Source organism: Boleophthalmus pectinirostris, unplaced genomic scaffold (assembly GCF_026225935.1).
Source record: "Boleophthalmus pectinirostris isolate CB_2022bp ecotype Guang Dong unplaced genomic scaffold, ASM2622593v1 HiC_scaffold_5, whole genome shotgun sequence".
NCBI classification, from domain to species: domain Eukaryota; kingdom Metazoa; phylum Chordata; class Actinopteri; order Gobiiformes; family Gobiidae; genus Boleophthalmus; species Boleophthalmus pectinirostris.
Window position 1 is genome coordinate 33562643 of NW_026571404.1, and position 22447 is coordinate 33585089.

Genomic DNA, 22447 nt, shown 5'->3' on the forward strand with positions numbered 1-22447 from the left:
ACTCACGTGCACACCACTTTCATATTAAGCAATATGGGTGAAGTGCCTTAGCCTGATTCATCAGTCGGTTTCACTTCATAGAAACCGTCTGACCTCGCAGCATTAGGATTCGTTTGCTCGATGGTAGGCGGGTACTTTTTTCATTTAACCAGTCACTGCTATTTGGTCGTGACATATGTAATGCTCCGCTAATGGGGCTAAATGGTATATTAAGCTTTTCACAAATCCCATAAGAAGAAGGGAAATAATGTCTTTCCCCTCGATAAAATTCACCAAACATTCTCTTTATTCCGGCTTTAAATCCTCGATCTCACGAATCGTTGACAACACAGAATGTCTGGCTCTTCGTTGATCTGCCCAAACTTGCACTTCCGGGGTTCTTGCAAACCGTCTAGTGTATTCCCATTTCTGACCTAGTCGCTGAAGAGAAATGAAATTTAGCGGAGACACTAGGTGGCTCCAGCCTGGCTAGAATTGCCTTGCCTAAGGACACAACGACTGTAGCCCACCTATTGCACCTGATTTTCCAAGTGGTCTTCCATCCAAGAATCATTCAACCCTGGAATTGGCAAGCTCTACTGAAATAACGCAAAGAGTAGCTGTTAACTTGAAAATTACCGCTTCATGACATCACAAGTTGGAACAGAGCATTTTGAGCTTTGGAAATGTAAACAAACTGATAAGGCAGGATTATTCAGACACGTGTGAATGAAACAAAACACAACTCTAGGTAAGTTTTGAGGAGGTAAAAACATTATAACATGATTTAAATGCGTAATAGAGGATCTTTAAGTGCAGAGGAACCTTGAACCTTGAAGCCACGTAATTATGTCGAGGCATAGGTTATCCAAAAGTAAAGCACCAATACGTGACATTTCATCACATTCACTTTACAGTCTGTGTATGACCAATAGTCTATAAATGATTTTGTTCAAAGCCAAAGATACAGACAAAATTGGTAAGATTATTTTTTACTTTTCTGGTGGAGGATTCAGCACCTGCTCGTCTCACGAAATGTTATACAGTGTTACTAGGAATGTTCCACAGTATGCTATAAAGTTAATCCTCCTTTATTTATTCAGCTGTTATCAATCAATCCAACTTTATTTACAGAGCCCTTTACAACACTCAAAGGTGGCCAAAGTGCTTTCCAATAAAACCAATATAACCAATATAAAAAACATTATTGCCAAAGGAATACTTGGTTTACATCTGCTTGTTTCCATGGAGATTGCAACGTTTTATGCCGTGCTGTGGAACATTCAGAGTGTTACGAATGTTCCACAGCATGGCATTACACCTGACTATCTCTCTGTAGACATTAGACAAGCAGGTAGTGCAATCAGGTCAAGTTGCAGGTCAGATCTGTGGAGAGGCGGCCTTGCTTAAAGTAGGAATGCATGTTTTTTTGTTTTTTTAATGGTATTTTCAGCAATAAAATCACCTGTAATTGAATAAATGCTAAAAGCTACAATGCCTTATTCTGGAACATAACAGGAAAAGCAAGAACATCTCCATGGACACGAGCAGTTGGCTGATCCTCCACCAGAAAACTCACATAGTCCCACTTTAAACTGATCGTTCTGTTTCTTGATCGTAAATATTTGGAGATTGTGGCCTCTACCAAGTGTCTAGCTCAGGGACACAACAACAGCCAACTATAATTCAACCAAACTAATACATACTGTCGTTCTAAGCCATATTATCTATCGTTACGTGCTACCAGATTCTACATATTAAAGCTTTAGAATGTTTGCGTGGTCTTTACCTGCAGATGTCCTGACTGGATGGTGACACAGACGTTCTCGAGAAGCTGCACGGAGCGTTCACTGAAGTTGGGCTCCCCGCCTGGAAAAACAAAATAACACAAAACTTATATTAGAATCGGGTTATGAAAAGTATCGAAAAGCAGATACTAATCGATAATGAAACTAGTATCAAAACCGGAAACACATTTGAGCAGGTATCGATACTAAAAAAGTCACATTCACGCTCAGAAATGAAGCTTTCCTGAATAGTTGTAGAATGATCTTGAGCTGTATTAGAACAAGTATGAGCATATAGACTAGTATACGTCCATGGACAAGAGGTGGAAGAAGTTCTCCACTGTGTTATACAAAGGCATCACCATGAGACAAGCAGATGGCAGGTCCTCTACCAGAAAAGTTACACAGAGCACCTTTAAGTAGCAAGAACAGATGTGGGGGCAAAAAAATACTGAAGAAAAGTAAAAGTATCACATGAAAAAAACAATTTAAGTAAAAATATTACAGTTCCTGTTTTCTGATGTACTTAAAGAGTAAAATTAATTAATTAATTAATTAATCATTGCATTTATACAGTGTCTTTCAAGATACCCAAAGCACTTTGCAATTCATTATTCATTCACTCAACACAGCTCTGGGGAAGGCTGAAGGAAGCGAGGCTGCCAATCTGTGCCTTTGGCCCCTCCGACCACCACCATCACTCACACACACACCACTTTCACTCTAGACAATGTGGGTGAAGTGTCTTGCCTAAGGACACAACAACAGTTTTTGCAACTGGCGCCCCACTGTGGCACCTGGAATTCCCAGCAGTTTCCCATCCAAGTACTAACCAGGCCCAGTCCTGCTGAGCTTCTGAGATCTGACGGGATCAGGCTTTGACAAGCTGGTATGGCCACAAAAAAAGTAAAAGTATTTCATGCAGATGTTGAGGTCTTCAGTGTGGTGATTTTGATAAACAATCTGCTGAATTTTGTTCAAAAGAAAAAAAAAATTGATAGTTTTGTTCTAGTCATTTTTCTTTGTATATTTGTTTGCTCAAATTATGAATATTACATTTTAAAATAACCCCTCTGACTTTTCAGCAGGTTTCAGACAATAATAAATAGTACTTTTACTTTTCAGTCCTGTTCAAAAATGTAGTGGAGTAGAAAGTAGAGATACCTTCTCTCAAATACAGTGAACTAAAAGTAAAAGGTATCCACTTAAATAAAGTACATATACCTAAAATGTACAGTACTTTACTACTTTTACTTTATCATGGACCATGGACCACTATGGAACCTACCTGCACTGGAAAAAAACAATATCTAGGTAAGTTAAAATGACTTAAATTAAGACCATTTGATTTTATTTGAGTCGTTTCAACTTGACAAGTAAAATGATCTACCAATAGAATAATTGTGTTTTTCTTAATTCAAGCAACATTTGTTTTTGTTTCTTATTTTAAGTGCACAAAGTTGTTTTTCTTCTTTTAATTGTAACAAGATGCATTTTCATATTTTATGTACCAAAAGTCTTGTTCCACTGGCAGATCATTTTACTTGTCAAGTGAAATGTACACAAATCATGATCAAACTTTCTTAATTCAAGTCATCTTAACTTGACTAGATTTTGTTTTTTGCAGTGCAGATGACTGAGATATTACTCAGATATAAGACCACAGGGGAAAATACAACAAAGTACTACGATTTAATGTTGAAAATCACTTTCTATTGTCTAAAGAAAGAGTGTTTATTATCATCGTGGTATCGGAATCGGTATTGCGTATCAAGTTTATTCCATCGTAATGAAATTTGAGTATCGTGGCAATATCTATATTAGAACAATCCTTTTATATAAACCTCAGAGACATATAGAAACCTACAGAAAGAGGCACACAAAGAGAGTCTTTGTCCACTTCACATCTTTTGCGCTCCTTCCTCGACGCATCTCCATCTCGACTGAAAAACATATAGACCATGTTCGTACTCCAGTTAGCGCCCATGCTCCCATCGGACGGGCTCGGATTTTGGAAATGTTCTCGCAAGTCGGTCCAAACAAGATCTTGGCGTAAATAGTCCAAACCGGTCACGCGCCAAAGCCCACAGAGATAAAAAAGTCAATAGAAGCAGTTCTGATCAAAGCTGTGAGTGGGAGAATGTCGTCTGGAGCAGCGGAGAGCAAAGAGAATACTGAGTTAATGAAGTACGTGACGCTTTGTGAAGGGATAGGTGCGAGGGAAATGAAGAATGTGGACTTTGGACGACAGCTATAAAGATACAGGATAAACATGGCCGCTACTGCTGCTTCTATTTCTACTGAAGTAAAAAAAAAAAAGTGCACTGTGTAACTTTTAGAGCTTGGAGTCCTAACTGCTTTGCCCAGAATAGAATTTATTTTGGTTTCAATATTACTATGATGTTTTACACTCAATCATTTCAGTTATGGTAAATGAAAAAAAATAAAAAATTTTAAAACTTAAAGACAAACCTGCATCTCCATGGAGATAGATCACTTTAAAGACATACTGTGGGACATTTTAAGAAAAGTTAAGAGTGCACCGTTAAACGTCCTACAATTTTCAACTTGTTTGAGCTTTGTTATATCTTTTTTTTAGCCTTGAGGAATCCTACATTGTCACATAATCACCTTATCTAGAGCTCAAAATGCCTGGTTTCCCCCTGTGATGTCATCAGGGGGTAAGCCACAAAATGCTCCACTGTATTTTTAAAGTTTATATCACTAAAATGCATCTCGACTTACGCTGCTTCACTCCTCCGTGCACTCAGTAAAGGTGCAGATAGACACTGTAGGGTTTTGTATGCTGAATTACTCTTTTCCATCATTAAACAGATGATGCTCCACTGCGTTTTTAAAGTTCATATCACTAAAATGCATCTCAACTTATCGTGCATCACTCCTCCGTGCACACAATAAGAGTACACAAGGACACTATAGGGTTTTGTGTACTCAGAAATCAGAGCTGAATTACTTAGACTCTTTTCCATCATTAAACAGATGATGCTCCACTGTGTTTTTAAAGTTCATATCACTAAAATGCATCTGAAATCACACTGCTTCAGTCCTCAGTGCACATAATCAGGGTACAGATAGACACTCTAAGGTATTGTAAGCTCAAAAATCAGGGCTGAATTACTTAGACTCTTTTCCATCATTAAAAAGACGATGCTCCACTGGATTTTTAAAGTTCATATCACTAAAATGCATCTGAAGGCACACCCCTTCAATCCTCCGTGCACATCGTAAGGATACAGATAGACACTCTAAGGTTTTGTATGCTCAGAAATCAAGGAATCTGAATTACTTTGACTCTTTTAAATCATAAACCAGATGCTGCTCCACTGTATTTTTAAAGTGCGTATCACTAAAATACATCTCAACTCAAGAGGACACACTACAGGATTTTTAGGTCTTAAACAATTTTTAAACATGCGGCAAAAAGCACACACCATAGACACGAGGAGAATCTTATGAGACTTAAAATCTCTGATCGTAAAGACTGCAGTGGGAAATGTCTGCAGACCACAGGATATAAAGATGTGTGATCGCATATGCTGTTTTATGTCTACAGTAAAAGCCACTCACTTTGAGACTCTTAAGTGTTCAAAAGATCAGAGCACACCGCTTCTAGTTTAGATACAAGTCAAACTGAAACATGGTGCAAAACTTATGGTTTTAAGGCATAAAGGATTGGAGATAAAGTGCACAGGAAGTAGAGTCACTATCGCTAATGTGCAGCTTTACCTTGATGTAAACAGACACACGTGAGGAACTACTCTTGCCTTTTTACTTTTAAAGAACAACTCAAACTGGATTAATAGCACGGTTTTGTGGACTGGGGGTCATTATTTGCAAAGGACAGTTTCTATGGATCATGTGGATGAGAAGCTTCACTTTAAATTTACCACTTTACGAGAGGTGAGTAATAAAGTCTTCTCACTATTTTTGCTATATGTCCATCACTTCTCTGCCCCGATGCTGTTTTATTGGCTGTTGCCGTAGCGTTGCTGATGTTTGGTGGTTATGATCTGGCAGAGTAGCTCAGGGTCACACTGACACAGCAGCTTCAAAATCGAAGACACAAAGTCGTGTCATGCCTCCCTGAACTCGAGGAGAAGCAAATCACAGTCAAACTCAGGCAAATTCTCCTGTAGTGTGTGACGACCTTTACACTGCTTTACTCCTCTGACAGTGTAGGAGAAATCAGGGCTGACTCTTTTCCATCATTAAACAGATGCTGCATGTAAAATGTGAAATACAAAACTAATATTAAAAGGTGTTTGTTTCTGTTCTGTTTTATTCATTCAGTTATGACTTGACTTTGCTGACACAAGCAGACAAACAGGTCAAGAGACGTGGGTGAGTGATTTGAATCAGCTGATAGGAGCTCACATTACGTTTACAACACTGAACTTTGAGACTCGTACAATAACTCGTACAATAAAAATTCTTGCATGTGGAATACAAAACATATACATTTTTCTCATTCTTAAGTTGTTATTTGAGCAAAAGAAACTCAGTCTAAAGAAACCAAAATACAGCTTTATTGTGAATATTCATATATTGTGAATTTTATATACACTTCAGAGGGGCATCAACTGCTAACACATAACATATTTAGATCACCATGTTACCTTTTATTGTTTTTGAAAATGTTATATTCACTAAAAACTATGTATTACGGTATTTTTCGGACTATAAGTCGCTCCAATGTATAAGTCACACCAGCCAAAAATGTGTAACGAAGAAGAAAAAACATATATAAGTCGCACTGGACTATAAGTCTCACTTTTTTGGGGAAATTTATTTTATAAAATAAAGAGACCAGGAACCGACATTTCATCTTAAAAAGCAAGTTATAGTAAAAACAATAGAACAGAGAACAACAGACTGTTAATATCACATATGAACAGTTCTTCAGATAAACTATAACATAAACAACAGAACAGAACAAGTTTAACAAACTCTCCATCTCACTCCAAATCACTAAATCCATTCAATTCTTCATCCTCAGTGTCACTTCTGAGCAACTCCACGACCTCTGGAGATAAACAGATCGCCGCTTCTTCTTCTGTGTAGCTGTCATCAGACTCAGCATCAGTTCCAGTTAGAATTATTCTGGTCTTTCTGAATCCCGACAGGATGGTTTCGGTGTCACTGAAGTCTTTGTCCATCCATCCAATGACTTCCAGGAAAGTTGCATGGTGCATCCTCCCAATGTCACAAGTTTCTTGCTCACTCCAAACTTTCTGCTGTTCAATGACTGTTTTCAGCTGCAGATTTCACTACTTGGATCTTCTAATCTGCAAAATATGATTTTCTTTTGGGGGGCATTTGTGTTCAGTCTTCTCAGTCGTCTTTATAAGTTTGTTTAAATATTAAATGTTCAGTGGTGCAGAAGTAATGGTGCGATCGACTGACATGATACAGACAGGACAGAGGCTCTTTCTGCAGGAGACATGCGCAGTAGAGTGAAGTAAAGTGGTACCTCTCGAGGTTGTCAGTGTGAACATTTTAATATAGAAGCACTGGAGCAGGACCAACCCAAACCATGAAAAAAAGTGCGACTTATAGTCCAAAAAATATGGTAAAATGAGATGTAGAGAGACTAATAATAAAGAGTTACTCAAACATGTGTGAATGAAACTAAACACAACTGTTGTATGTTTTTGAGGAGGTAACAACATTCTAACATGACTTAAAGCTCAGAAGAGTCCATTTTGTGTAATATAAAAGACCTTTAAACCACAGCTAGTATTTAGTCTCCATTACAGATCTTCACACTCACATGTCTCTTGCTATTCCATTGTTGACTCCTTATTATTCCATCGTAATCCTTCATTCGTGTCCGTTTACATCGATCACGATTTAAATTAATTTCCCTGTTTTGTGTGAGCAGTTTCTCCTCTGTCACTGGCCTCGTGCTGTTTTGCAATTTCTCTGTATTGTATTTCACATCACCACATGCAGTGAAGCCGACTCATTTTGATTTATTTCAATCTATTTAAAATATCAGAACGTATAGACTGTGTTGTCCTGGTTTAGCCCCGGGTTTAGTCCAGATGAAGATTTGGTTTCATTCTGTTCTAGTCCTGGTTTAGTCCCTAGACTGCAAACTACTTACTAGTTCTTACATGGCTTATTAATTCTAGTCTAGAGGTCGTTTATTTTAAGATAACTTGCCAAGTAAGATTATCGTGCTGCATGAACAGATAATTTCACTACTTTTAAGTCATTTTCTGATAGATTTAAGTGTTTATATCTTACATTTTTTACCAAGCTTTTTGCAGACTGTAGTGTGTGAAAATGTGAACATGATTCATTTGATGATTCATTTTTTCAGGTTTTCGATTTTGTGTTTAAATGAATAATGGAAAAAACAGCTAAGGGCCGTTTCTAGTTTCTGTTGCCTAAACTGTGATGCCGGACTGAACCAGGACTGAACCAGGACTGAACCAGGACTGAACCAGGACTGAACCAGGACTGAACCAGGACTGAACCAGGAGTGTCGGGACTGGGCCTGGAGCTGTGCCTGCGTAGACTGTCAGGTGATCAGGACTGAGACTGGACAAGGCCGGGACCAAACCAGGACTGAGACTGGGACCAGATCGCGACCAGGACCAGGACTGAGACCAGGACTTAGACCGGGACTAGGACCGGGATTTGGACATGGACTTGGACCGGTACTTGGACCGGGACTTGGACCGGGATTTAGACCGAGACTTAGACAGGGACCAGAACGGGACTGACACCGGGACCAGTCAGGGACAAGATCAGGACTGAGACTAGAACTGAGAGCGGAACTGAGACCAGTTCAGTCCTGGTTCAGTCCTAGCTTAGCCCAGGTTCAGTCTTGGCTCAGTCCTGGTTCAGTCTGGTTCAGGTTCTGGTTCAGTCCTGGTTCAGTCCTGGTTCAGTCCTGGTTTAGTCCTGGTTTAGTCCTGGGGTTTAGTCCGGGTTTAGTCCTGGCTCAGTCCTGGTTTAGTCCTGGTTTAGTCCTGGTTTTAGTCTGGTTTAGTCCTGGTTCAGTCCTGGTTTAGTCCTGTTTAGTCCTGGTTCAGTCCTGGTTCAGTCCGAGTTTAGTCCTGGTTCAGTCCTGGTTTAGTCCTGGTTCAGTCCTGGTTCAGTCCTGGTTCAGTCCTGGTTCAGTTCTGGTTTAATCCTGGTTCAGTCCTGATTTAGTCCATATGCAACTCAAAAATCTGACATTGTAGTTTAAGTCACAGAAACGGGAAATGGCAGTTATCTGTTTCTTCATTTTGGTTTTGGAGACAAATAATGAAGAAAATAGTTGTTTTTTCTTTTTCTTACTTTTGGTTTCATTTTGAAAACCGAATGAACAAATGATACATGGATTTATGTGGACTACGCTCCTGCTGGTTTTAAAACTTGCCTTAACCTGCAGAGAGACACATGTACAAGTATTTCTCATTCTCAGGTTATGGATAAGCCTCAAGTGAAAACTCAGAACATCTAGAATTCACTCACGGAGCTGCAGAGTGCTGTTTTTGGAGAATATAACATTTTGAAAAAAATAAAAGCTGACATGGCGATCTAAATATTTTACGCATTACCAGTTAATACCGCACAGACATAATAAAAAACAGTCAATTATACATACATTACATTTAATCAACAAAACAATGCAAGTTCAAACTGGTTCAAAAAGTCTCATAGCTCCTACTCGGCTTCAGATGTGTAATTTTTAAGGCTGGGCAAATATAAAAAATATTAATCGCATTAATGGCATGAGTTCCTGTGATTAATCATGATTTATCCCATGTTATAAGCAAAATCAATTAATTAAAAAGTAGCGTATAGAGCACTTTTATTGGAAATTTAACCAAAGTGTCCCACATTTGTTGTCCAAACAGCATTTCCTTAAACAGTAGCAGGGCACTAGTCAGTTGTTACGGCCCCAGGCCTTAGGTTTAATTTGCTGAGTGATTTTTGCGAAGTTCTCCTAATTCCTGCTGCAGGAGTCCTGGTCTGTGATTGGTGGGGCAAGTCGACGCCCACCTCACCTGCAGCCACCTCCCCCTATTTAAGGAGATCACCAGCACCTGTTCGGGGCTGCTGGCCTTGGTGACCAGTCTGCCATTTTGTTTTGTGTTTGTGTGTGTAGTTTAGTTTAGTTTTGTGCCTTTTTTGATTTGGTCACTCGATTCTGTTTGTGGGTTTATGTGGTTTAATTTGGGGATCTTGTGTTTTGTTTTAGTGTGTGTCCCTAAGTTTTACCACTCGTTTTTGTGTAAGCCTGCGTGACCCCTTTTCTGGCACAAAACTCTGTTTATTCTGTTGTTCTGTTTCTTAGTTTAGGTTGTTTTCTGTATATTTTTAGTGTTTTGTTAATTTACCTTTACATTCCTGTTAATTAAACATTATTTAATTTATTCCATTTTACATCTTGGTTTTATTTTTGTTACTTCCCTCACCCCAAACGAGCTGGGTCGTAACATCAGTAAAGTCCATGTTTATATGTCTTGATTTGGAGAATCTCACTCAAAAAAAGAACCAATTTCAGTGCAGTTTGTCACTTCCTAGAATTTGACTGAATTCAAAAGTAAAGTGCATGTGATCAGCAGTAAAATAAAGTATTCAGCGTAAATCTCAACTGAAAAAATCAAACCAAACCAAATACAAAACTGAAATGTATCGTCACAGGCCAGGGCTTTAATGTTATCCTGTCTCCATGTTTGTTTATCCCGCTTTCTTTCTCTCCGTTTCCTGTGAGCGCCGCAGCATTAAGCAACATTCTACGCTCGCTCACGGTGGACTTTTTCAAAATAAAAGCCAGTGAGCAGCAAAACAAAGCAACAACAAGACTATTGTTGAAGAAAATTGTAAACTTAATGCATTAACGTGTCCGGCCGTAGTAATTTCGAATGCTTTGTGGAGGTCTTTTGTGATTGTGCAGGGGTGAGTTACAGGAGAAGACATCAGTAAAATGGTGCCCTCCTGGTGCAGCGCTGACCCCGGCTCTTAATGGGCTGAGAGGAGGTTAAAGGTCGGGCTGAGGCACGGGAGAAGCCCACGTAATGATTTTTACTCAAACAGCAATCCCTGAATCAATACCTGAATGGACCGGAAGTCAGATACCGGACACCAGACAAGAGCACAGATTAATGAGCTTATATGACACTGTTTTATGATCTGTGTGATCTAAGTGGTTATTCTCATCACAAACACACCTGGAGTTGTGCTTCGTTTCATTCATGATTAACACACAAAGCCTGCAGATTTAGATTGTAGATAGGTTCTTCTTCTCTACCTTGTGATGTCATGTGGTAATACAGGAACAGGCAGGAAATCAGGTCAGGGGTGAAAAAGGTGAGAAGGGAGCACAAGGAGCGACGTGGGCTCTGGGGAAGGGGGGGTCCTGGCAATTTTCTACATTTATTTGTATTTAACAGTTATTTTGGCACATATATATCAATGTTTTTATAAATCTATCTCCGATCTACCTGATTAATGTTCATTTAGACTTAAAATAAGCCAAGCGAACACTCTGTGGCCCTTTTTTGGAGCCTCACCCACAGTTTGAGAACCTCTTCTTTAAAAGAACTTCCACTGGCACTTTACACAAAACTGCTTCAAAAGTATAAAGAATAAAGTGGGTAGGATTTTGAAACAGTTTTTTTTTTTTTTTTTTTTCAAATTCCTAGCTGGAGTTACATTCTCCTACTGGTTTTACTGTGATATTTACCAGCCTCTGCACATTTACCAAACGCACATCATGGCAAACAGATTTATTTGGCATTTTATTAGGCAAACTTCAGCCCACATATCGCAGTAGAAGATCTGCTCTGTGCAGTAGATCTGCTCTGTGCAGTAGGCCTGCTGTGCCGACACTGGAGCATTCATTTTGATTCATTTTTGCTTTGCGTTTTGTCTTGCCCTTCAAATCAGCACGAACTAAGGACTGAGCCGATGTACGCTATATGCAGGGAAGAGAGAACGTGAAAAGGTGAGGAGTGCCACGCTGACATGACGCAGACGGACAGGTAGGATCTTTTAAAAAGTTTAACCTGTCCTGTGATACAAGCTGCTGCGGACGGAAATATGATCGCACTCGTCGAGAGTCAGACCTCGTGTCCGTGTCAACAAGACCGAGCCCAAATGCGAGTCCAAGATGAGACCAAGACCTCCTCTTCCCCAAAACTTTTCTCACCGAATCTACACAATTCACGCAGATCACCTATTTTGGCTTCAAAACACCAAAAGATGAGAGATTTTCATGCCCCAGGACGCGCTCCACTCTGATTTTAAACTCCACACACCTTCACTAGAATCATTTGGACACTTTTTTTTCAGCCATAGGAAATCCCGATCCTTACTGAGCAAATGGGAAAAATAGCATTGTTAACTTGAAAACTACCACTTCATGACATAACAAGGTGAAATAAAGTATTTTGAGCTTTGGAGATAATTACAGACTGATAATAACATTTATATAATATGAATTTGATATACACTTGAATGGGGTATAAACAGCTATCACATAATATGTTTAGATTACAGCGTTTCCTCTTATTGTTACGGAAATTGCTCTATTCAGTGAAAATGATGTATTAAAATGACAGAATAACAGAGGATTACTCAATCATGTGTGAATGAAAGAAAAAACAAGTCCAGTATTCAGAATATAGTACTCTGATTGGACCATGTAAGGGAATACGTTACAAAATACATTTTACTGCAGTATTCTGTAATCAGTGTTGGGGAGTAACAGATTACATGTACCGGAGTTACGTAATCAGAGTATAAATTATGAGTAACTGTATTCAGTTACAGTTACTGTTTCAGTGAGTGGTAACTGGATTACAGTTACTTTGTTGAAATAAATGGATTACACAGCGGTATTTTCCTGTTTTCACATTTGGGGCTATATCCCTTTTTTTTGGGTTGTTTTTTCTACGTAATTTCACTCATTGCCGGACACTAAATCAGGTCTAAACCAGGACTAAACCAGGATTAAATTAGGACTAAACCAGGACTAAATTAGGACTAAACCAGGACTAAACCAGAACTAAATTAGGACTAAACCAGGACTAAACCAGGACTAAATTAGGACTAAATTAGGACTAAACCAGGACTAAACCAGGACTAAATTAGGACTAAACCAGGACTAAACCAGGACTAAACCAGGACTAAACCAGGACTAAATTAGGACTAAACCAGGACTAAATTAGGACTAAAACAGGACTGAACCAGGACTAAAACAGGACTAAACCAGGATTAAACCAGATTTCCTCGTCTTTGCTTCTCTACAGCAAATCAAGTAATCCAAAGTATTCAGATTACGTTACTCATTTAAGTAATTTAATGGATTACGTTACAAACTACATTTTGGGGTATGTAATCTGTAATCTGTAATCTGTAGGGGAATACATTTTAAAAGTAACCTTCCCAACACTGTCTGTAACTAAATACACTTTCATCAATGTCGATTGCGCCGCTACAACCCCAGCGTTAAATTTCTGTGCTCATCATTGCTAATCTGTCTCTTATCACTGTGATCAATTCGTTTTGGCAGATAAAAATGCTCTTGGAAACTCAGAATTTGTAACGTGCAGCTGCCAGTAACAAAAACTGCATTGGCAAAGTACAGTATTTGATCTATTTGAATCTGTCAGTATTTATAAGGCTTCAAATTAAACAAATCATTAAAAAGGATCTATACCGTGTTACATGCATCAACGTCTTTTTAGTATTTCTGCAGATGCCAATTTCACATCTTAATAACTAGAGTCTGCAATATTATTTCTCATATTGATGTTTATTGGGCGCTAAATCCATTTGGTCCAAGGCATCTATCTGCAGAATTAGCTCGCAACAACAATCGATATTTCCCATACGCGTCAAATTACACGACGCAATTTATTACATACATAAAATCCAGGCATCTCATTTCCCGAACCAAACCTCGAAAGCCATGTAGCTCCAGCACAATGACTGACACTTGATAAACTGTCTTGATAAAGGGGCTATTACACTTCTGTGGGGTCCTGCCAACACATGAAGTATTTACATCACCATGGTACCTTTTATCCTGTTGAAAATACCATACTAAAGGGAATATATTGCGCTTTTTTGTGATTTATGTTATAATGTTGTTTTCTTATCAAAAATATACCTGGAGTTGTGTTTTGTTTCATTCACACATTTAACACACAAGTCCTGCATGTTTAATTCCTACTCAATAATAGGGCTGGGTATCATTAAGAAGTTGCCGATACGATACATACCTCGATACACAGGCCACGATACGATACATATCTCGATACAGTGCACTTTCGATTCGATAAGTTATATTTCAAATCAGTTTGATAAGGTTCAATATAAATAAAGGCTAAATCATGGCTGTGATACTAAAAGTCTTTGTTAAACCACTTCTTGTGCAAAGTTAATGTGAAACAAAAACATTTTAATCAGTTTTAAACAGTTAAAATGTCAAATGTGTCACATAAATGAGTTTCCTTCCTCTGGACAAACAACAAAACTGTAGCTGTAACAAAATAATTTAGTAAAATTTACCAAAAAAATACTCTTGGTGATATATTGATACAGCAGCCCACAATATCGGTACTGTATCGTCACATAAAACAATACGATATATCAATATTTTTATATTTTTGCACACCCCTACTCTTAAACTACCTGGTAATGTAGGTAGTGCTCTACTCCAAACACATTCACTAGAATCATTTCGGCATTACAGACCTGGATTTGCCGATCTCTACTGAACAAAAAAGACAGAAAAATGGTTGTTAACTTCAAAACTGGAGCTTCATGACATCACAAGTGGAACAGAGTGTTTTGGGCTTTGGAGATGTAAACAGACTAATAATAAAGGATGACTCAAACTCAACTGAGTGAATGAAACAAAACACAACTCCAGGTCTGTTTTTGAGAAGATAATAACATTCTAACATGACTTAAAGCTCACAAGAATCCATTTTGCGCAATATAGGACCTTTAATATGTTAAACAAGTTTGACTAATGTTTTTGTCACTCCTGCCTCCCCTTGCTCCATGCACTCAGTCACTCTCCTTTCAGAGCACACTGCAAAAAAACTAAATCTAGCCAAGTTAAGATGACTTGAATTAAGAAAATGTTATCATAATGAGTAAATTTCACTTGACAAGTAAAATTAACTGTCAGTGGGACAAGACATTTTATTCTTAAAATATGAAAATACATCTTGCTACACTTAAAATAAGAAAAACAACAACTTTTTGCACTTAAAAAAGAAACAAAATCTGATGTTGCTTTGAATGAAGAAAAACACACTTATTCCTTTGGTAGATCATTTTACTTGTCAAGTTAAAACTGCTCAAATAAAGTCAAATGTTCTTAATTTGAGTCATTTTTATTTAACTAGATATTGTTTTTTTCCAGTGCACTGTCACATTACAATTGTTGTGCTTTCTGTTAATGAAACTACTCCAAATTGGATCAGGTTTGTGAAGTTGTAGTGTATTTTTTTCTATCATGTGTTTGTATATTTATGAAAAACGGCCGTGTGACATAGGCGCAAAATCTTACACCTACACTCAACAGTAAGGACGGTTTGAATAGGGCCCAGGAGAGATCTCTAGATTACTCAAACATGCCCGTATGACATCTCAAAACCTCTTCAGACATGTTTTGGATGAGGAGGGTATCTGATTTTGCATAATACTCCACACTTTAAAGGTCCTACATTATGCAAATCTTGTATCTTTTAAGCACGGATGCAGAAATGGCGTCTCCTCATCAAAGACGCAACTGGATTTAATATTTTGTTTCATTTGCGCATATTTGAATCTCACATGTTTATTTCCTTGTAATAATAAGAGCTCAAAATGCTTGTCCCTCACCTCGTGGCATTTCAGAACGGCTCCTCTGTGTTTTCTCAACCTTAACTTTAATAATTTGAATCTTTTAACTCAATTATCCCAATTATCTTCACTCAGTTTTTCTTCAGAACACAGCCGGCTTTGATGTCAGCAGCAGTTAGCCACTATTACCTTGATTAAAACCTCTTCACTCTCGGTACACCCAAACAAAAATACTAAAAATATATAAATTTACTTTGTTTTCCTTCATACAGTAGAACTTTACAATACTTTAAAGGTGTGATATGGAACTTTTCTGGTAGGGGTTCGCGACCTGCTGTCTCCACAGTGAGGTTATCGCTTTGTTTTGAATGTTCCACAGTATGGCATTAAGCTTGTCTAGATGTTGCACTGATTCAAATAAGACTGAGTTTGTTTCTCAAGAACACTTTGAAAAACAAGGATTCTTGTGAATAATCTTGAGATCTGACGTGTAACATGGCAAAGTGGTGTTACTTGTTTCCATAGAAATAGATAAAAATATAGAGACAAGCGTGTAGCATACCCCCTGAAAAATGTTAAAGCACATGTTTAAAGGGACAGTCCAGAAATTTGCACATTGGCTCACTAGGAAATGAGGTCCTAAGCGTTGGAGACGTTTGGAGACACTTTTTAAAATATTCCATCTAGTTCTTGTATTTGCAGAGGTCGCTGGTGCTAGGCTAGTGCATGTCAATGGCCATAGTTATCCTGCCACTAAAAACAGTCTCACCCACTCCACAAAACACCCGAAGCAAATCTATTATTACACCAGACTGTCCATGTGAATGTCTATGTTGATAAAACCATTTTAGAAGTCAAACTAACCTTGCATTTGAAGGAATTATGTCTCAGCAGCAGCGAGTTGTACTTCCTGATAGAAAACTTGGCAGTGGCGGACTGATATATGAGAAAATAGTCCCTCATGCGACGATTTATGTGATGCAAGGTTAGTTTTATTTCAAACATTATTCTATCAACACAGACATTCACATGGACAGTCTGGTGTCAGATTTGCTTCGGGTGTTTTGTGGAGTGGGTAACTATGGCCATTGACATGCACTAGCCTAGCACCAGCGACCTCTGCAAATACAAGGACTGGATGGAATATTTTAAAAAGTGTCTCCACACGTCTCCAACACTCTGGCTCACTAGGAAATTAGGTCCTATGTCCAAAATTCCAAACTGTCCCTTTAAAGGTCCTGTATTACACAATGTTGACAATTGTTACCTCATCAAAAACAGACCTGGAGTTGTGTTTTGTTTCATTCAAACATATTTAATTAACACTTTATTATTAGTCTGTCTGCATTTCCAAAGCTCAAAATGCGCTGTCCACATTTTTACACAGTGCTTTTCCATCTTCAAGGCACTCAAAGCTATTTACAACAAGGAACCACTCACACATTCACACCCATTCACACCCACTGACACACACATTCATACACCAATGTACACAGATACTAGGGGCGTGGAGGGTTAAGTGTCTTGCCCAAGGACACAAGGACAGCATTCATCGGTGGGAGCTGGAATCACACCGCCAACAAACGCCCTTACAAACTGAGCTACTGCCACCCCTTTTATTTATATTTGTTCAGTTGAGATTGGCAATTCCAGATCTGAAATGATACAAATGATGCTAGTAAAGGTGTATGGAACAAAAAAACACACAACAGAGCACTTCCTGTATTACCACATGACATCACAAGGTGGAATGGTGAGTGTTTTCTATTTGAAACAAGAACTCTACCTAAATATGCAGGATTTGAGGTGAGTGAATGAAACAAAACACAACTCCATGTATCTTTATGATGCGGAAACATTATAACACAGATCAGAAAATAGCGTAATATGGGCCCTTTAAACTTTTTTTCTGGGGACCCATTTTAAAAGTCACAAACTTTCACGAATCAAGTCAATAGACATTATTCGTAAATCACAAAATAAAGTTTGATTTGAGCATTATTGAACATTAATGAGGATATTTTATTGTTGACTGAGTGATCGTGTCTCTGAATAATTATTAGTCAAGTTTTAAACAATGAAAAACAGTCATTGAAAAAGCAATAAAAGGATCCACGAGTCGCCTATTTGGACATTAAATGTAGCCCATTTCTTTTTCTTTTCAGCATTCAATTAAAACGGTAATACTGGAACAAAATAGTCAATAAAATAAATACAAAAAGATTAGAAAGGATACAAAACATGTCTTAAGATTTCAACATTTCTAAAAAGATAGATGGGCCTGTTGCGTTTTTGTAACTTGTTTAAGTCTGGGTGCAGGAGGAGAGCACATCACGTTTATCAGTGTCAGAACTGTATATTGTTAGCCTGATTCACCTCGCAGCATTAGGATTCGTTCGCTCGACGGAGGGTGGATACTTTTTTTATTTAACCAATCGCTGCTATTTGGTCTTGATGTATGTAATGCGCCACTAACGGGGCTAAGTGGTATATTAAGCTTTTCCCAAATCCCGTAGGAAGAAGGGCAATAACGTCTTCCTCCTTGATAAAATTCAAAAAACATTCTCTTTGTTCCGACTTTAAATCCTCTGATTTCGGGAATCGTTGCCAACACAGAATGTACGGCTCTTCGCTGATTGGCTGGTGCCCGAACTCGCACTTCCAGGATGTTTGTGAACCGTCTATTGTATTTTGATTCGCTTCCTAGTTGCTGGAGACAAATGAAATTGAGCGGAGGCACTAAGTCAGAAATCGGCCCTGGCTAGTGTATCGCAGACCTACATCGTGACAAAGTGACCCAAAAAAAATTTCTTGCGACCCACCAGAGGGTCACGAACCAGTCTCTGGGAAACAATGCTTTCAGTTACACAAAACACACAATATACAAGGATCTTTACATTCGGAAGTCTCTCAGTCGCTGCTATCAGATAAATGACTAACCAAACATGTGCTGTACAAACCGCCAAGCAGGAGCCGTGTCATAAACCAGGATAATTTCTCATTGTGCACGAAGCCTGACTCTCTGTTAATGATTGACTTTTTATCTGTGCGTGGCGGTCTGGAGCGAGCTGAGAGGAGATGGACATCAGTGTGGCGATAGCGAAACAGAGACGCTCTAGCAATGATTCACTATTGAACAAGTGCACTTAGATAGGAGTCATACTGGCCGGGCTGAGGAGATGAATACAAAGGAGGAAAGAGACGAGTCAGGGCGTTCTGCCATAAGACACTAATGTGGCCTGGGTTAGAGTGGGCTATGTTAAGACACAAGATGGAAGATAATTGAGTCATCACTATTTTGTAATCTTAGTTTAGGTCAAAAAGTGGAGCTGCAAAGACGAAAAAAGTTAAAATGTGCTTGCTTAAAGGTGCACTGTAGGGCTGAACAATTTTAAGAACAAATTTATCGCAATTTTTTTTTTTGCAGATATTGAGATTTCGATTTCATCCACGATTTTTTTCAAATCAAAGTTTCAGTGCACATGAACATTGGCAAACATCACAGAAACTTACATCATACCAGAGTCCTGCACCAGGTCAGGTACCTGTGGGCGCCCGACGTGACTCGACTGTCAGGAATCCGTCAACACTTCACAGGTGTTATTTATTTAGCAGAAGAAACACTGATCGAGATGGTGGACTTTTGCACCGCATACGGACTAAACCAGAACTGAACCAGGACTGAACCTGGTCTAAAACAACACTAAAACAGGACTAAACCAGAACTGAACCAGGTTTAAACCAAGGACTAAACCAGAATTAAACCAGGATTAAACCAGGACTAAACCAGGACTAAACCAGGACTAAACCAGGTCTAAACCAGGTCTAAAAAAGGACTAAACCAGAATTAAACCAGGATTAAACCAGGACTAAACCAGGACTAAACCAGGTCTAAACCAGGTCTAAAAAAGGACTAAACCAGAATTAAACCAGAACTGAACCAGGACTGAATCAGGTCTAAACCAAGTCTAAACCAGGTCTAAACCAGAACTGAACCAAGACTGAACCAGGAGTGAACCAGGACTGAACCAGGTCTAAACCAGTTGTAAACCAGGTCTAAACCAGTTCTAAACCAGAACTGAAAAAGAACTGAACCAGGTTTAAACCAGAAATGAACCAGGACTGAACTGGGACTAAACCAGGATTAAACCAGGACTAAACCAGGACTAAACTAGAACTGAACCAGAACTGAACCAGGACTGAATCAGGACTACAGCAGGTCTAAACCAGGTCTTTGATTAATTATTAACATTTTTTATATTAAAATTATCATCATTATTATTACTATTACTAATCTGCACAAATAAACTCAACTTTACAACATATAAACCATAACCACTATAAAGCCACATCAGCCCATTTGAGATTAGGATGTGTTTAATGCAGCTTTGACACATTTGTTTACCTTTTACAGAAACTAAACTTAAAACCACATGACTCATTAGCATAAAAAAAAAAAAAAACCAAAAACAAAAAAACAGCTCCTTCCTTGTGCACTGATATTGGATTAAAGGACACAACTCAGTGGAATATCGATGCTCTTTCTATGACAGAGGGATGTTGATGATACATACATGTGTGAAACAGTTGACGAAACAAAACCTGGGTCAGTTAGGAGCAGTGCAAAAATTTTTTTAAAAATGCACCTTTGACGCTCCCAAAATCGTGTTTGTCTGAGATTACGATTTTCGGTCCAAAACGATAGATCGTCCAGCCCTAGAGCATTGTGTGACTTTTCTGGTGGAGGGTCCGTCAAATACTTTTCTTCATGGAGATGTTATTGCTTTGTCCGATATTAAACCTTTCTATCTTCATGAAGACCAAACCAGACCAAATTACAGGTCAGATCTATGGAGAGGCAACCCTGCTCAGTCAGAGTGTCTGTTTTTCTAGGTATTTTTGAGCTATAAAACCACCTCTAATTGAATAAATATAATGTAGAGCTGTTTAATGCCATACTGTGGAACATTCCAGGTAAAGCAATGACATATCCATACAAATTAGTGACACAATGCATCTTTAAACATGCATTTTTATGAATATTGTTGCTTCTCGAAAGATCTGATGTGTAATTTGGCCTAGCGGTGTTGCCTGCTTGTCTCCATGGAGATAGATAAGTTTATGGAGACAAGCGCGTAGCGTAAACGTACCCTCCATCTGAAACGTTATACTGCATCTTCAAAGGTCCTATATTACACAAAATTGAGTCTTGTGAGTTTTATGTTACCTCCTCAAAAACAGACCTGGAGTTGTGTTTTGTTTCTTTCACACATGTTTGAGTAATTCTTTATTATTAGTCTGTTTACATCTCCACAGCTCAAAATGTTCCGTTCCTTGTACCTTGTGATGTTTTCATACAAACTACACAACTGCAAAGGATCTTACGCATGAAGAACACCTCTGTTAAAGCTGATCTATTGTCACCAGCTTCCTCTTTCCTTCACACTAAATATCTCTCCAGAATCTGCCGTGTTATTTTGGAGACAAATGTGACACAAAACTTTTCATAACGCAGACTGGAGCTTTCCCACTGAGCAGAGGGGCCTGGTTAATGATCCAGATGTCCACACGAGGAACATTCAGAGAGAGACAAAACATCTGGGGCCATTAGACAAAGTGCTTCAGCTCCACCAGTTTTGCTCTACCATTAAAGGCCCTAGATTACACCATTTATTTTCTGATCTATGTCATAATGTTGTGTCGTTATAAACGTACCTGGAATTGTGTTTGGTTCCACCTTGTGATGTCATGTGGTAATACAGAAAGTGCTCCACTGTGTTTTTAAACTCCAGACAACTTCACAAGAATTATTTAGATGATTTCAGCCCTGAACTTGCCAGTTTCTATTGAATTAAAGATAAAAGGTCGCTGATAGTTTGAAAACAAGTACTACAAGACATCACAAGTTAGATCAGAGCATTTTCAGCTTAGTAGATGTAGACAGACTAATAATAAAGTATATAAGCAAAGTGTGAATGAAATACAACCACCCGAGGCATGTTTTTGAGGAGGTAACAACATTCTAACATGGCTTAAAGCTCACAAGAGTCAGTTTTGTGGAATATAGGACCTTTTTAAAGGGGAGCTATGGGTCAAAGAAACCACTGCTGACCTTGTAGCGGGAAGAAAAATAATGAATCGAATGGCAAAGGAGAAATGCAATTTGTCAACTGGACAAAGTTTATTTGGTCGAAATATGTTTTGTAGCTCATCAAAGCTGCTTCTCCAGTTCCGGTGAGAATGCTATATTGGAGAAACAAAACAGCCACTTCACAAGAGGATGTACCAACACAGACGGGAGAGCAGCTGCTGTACATCTCCACATAAAAAAACCACAGGCCACTCATTTGAGAACAGTGAGGTACAGATTTTAGCCAGAGAAAAAGGGGAGTTCAAGAAGCTATTTTTGTTAAGAAAGAGAATCCTTCTCTAAACAGAAATGGGGGACTCAGACACCATCTATCTCTTATTTACAATTTCATCTTCAAACCTAAATCAAAACAAACAAGAGAACAATATCTATAGCCAGGTCAGGTCCAGAGGTGTGAAAGCTCCATTATGACCCTGAATGATTCTGCTAATATGACCCCACACTCAGTGCAGGTCAATAGGCCTAACTAACTAACTAACTAACTAACTAACAGAAACTGTAAACAAGCAGGAGTGTTAGTTTCAGAGTAGTTTCACTGTAGTTAGCTCCTCCCTGCAAACAGATATAAGGATGTGTCCACCAGCATTTTAACAAGAACTGAAGAAGCATGAGTTGTTGTGAAATGTATTCAACCAAATAAACTTTGTCCAGATGAAAATTGAATTTCTCCTTTGCCATGAATTCTACCTGGATGGATCATTTT

General features: G+C 38.5%; 1 protein-coding gene and 1 pseudogene across 3 annotated transcripts in view; both read right to left on the reverse strand.

Annotated features, from left to right (window-relative positions):
- marchf8 (membrane-associated ring finger (C3HC4) 8) overlaps positions 1-22447 on the reverse strand; it is a 435761-nt gene that overhangs the window by 61592 nt on the left and 351722 nt on the right. For all 3 annotated transcript variants that reach the window (XM_020929310.2, XM_020929318.2, XM_055162636.1), the window contains exon 4: positions 1769-1848. In XM_020929310.2, coding sequence (XP_020784969.2) covers positions 1769-1848 — 80 coding nt within the window. The remainder of the gene's footprint in view (positions 1-1768; positions 1849-22447) is intronic.
- LOC129411661 (5S ribosomal RNA) lies at positions 2552-2669 on the reverse strand (annotated as a pseudogene).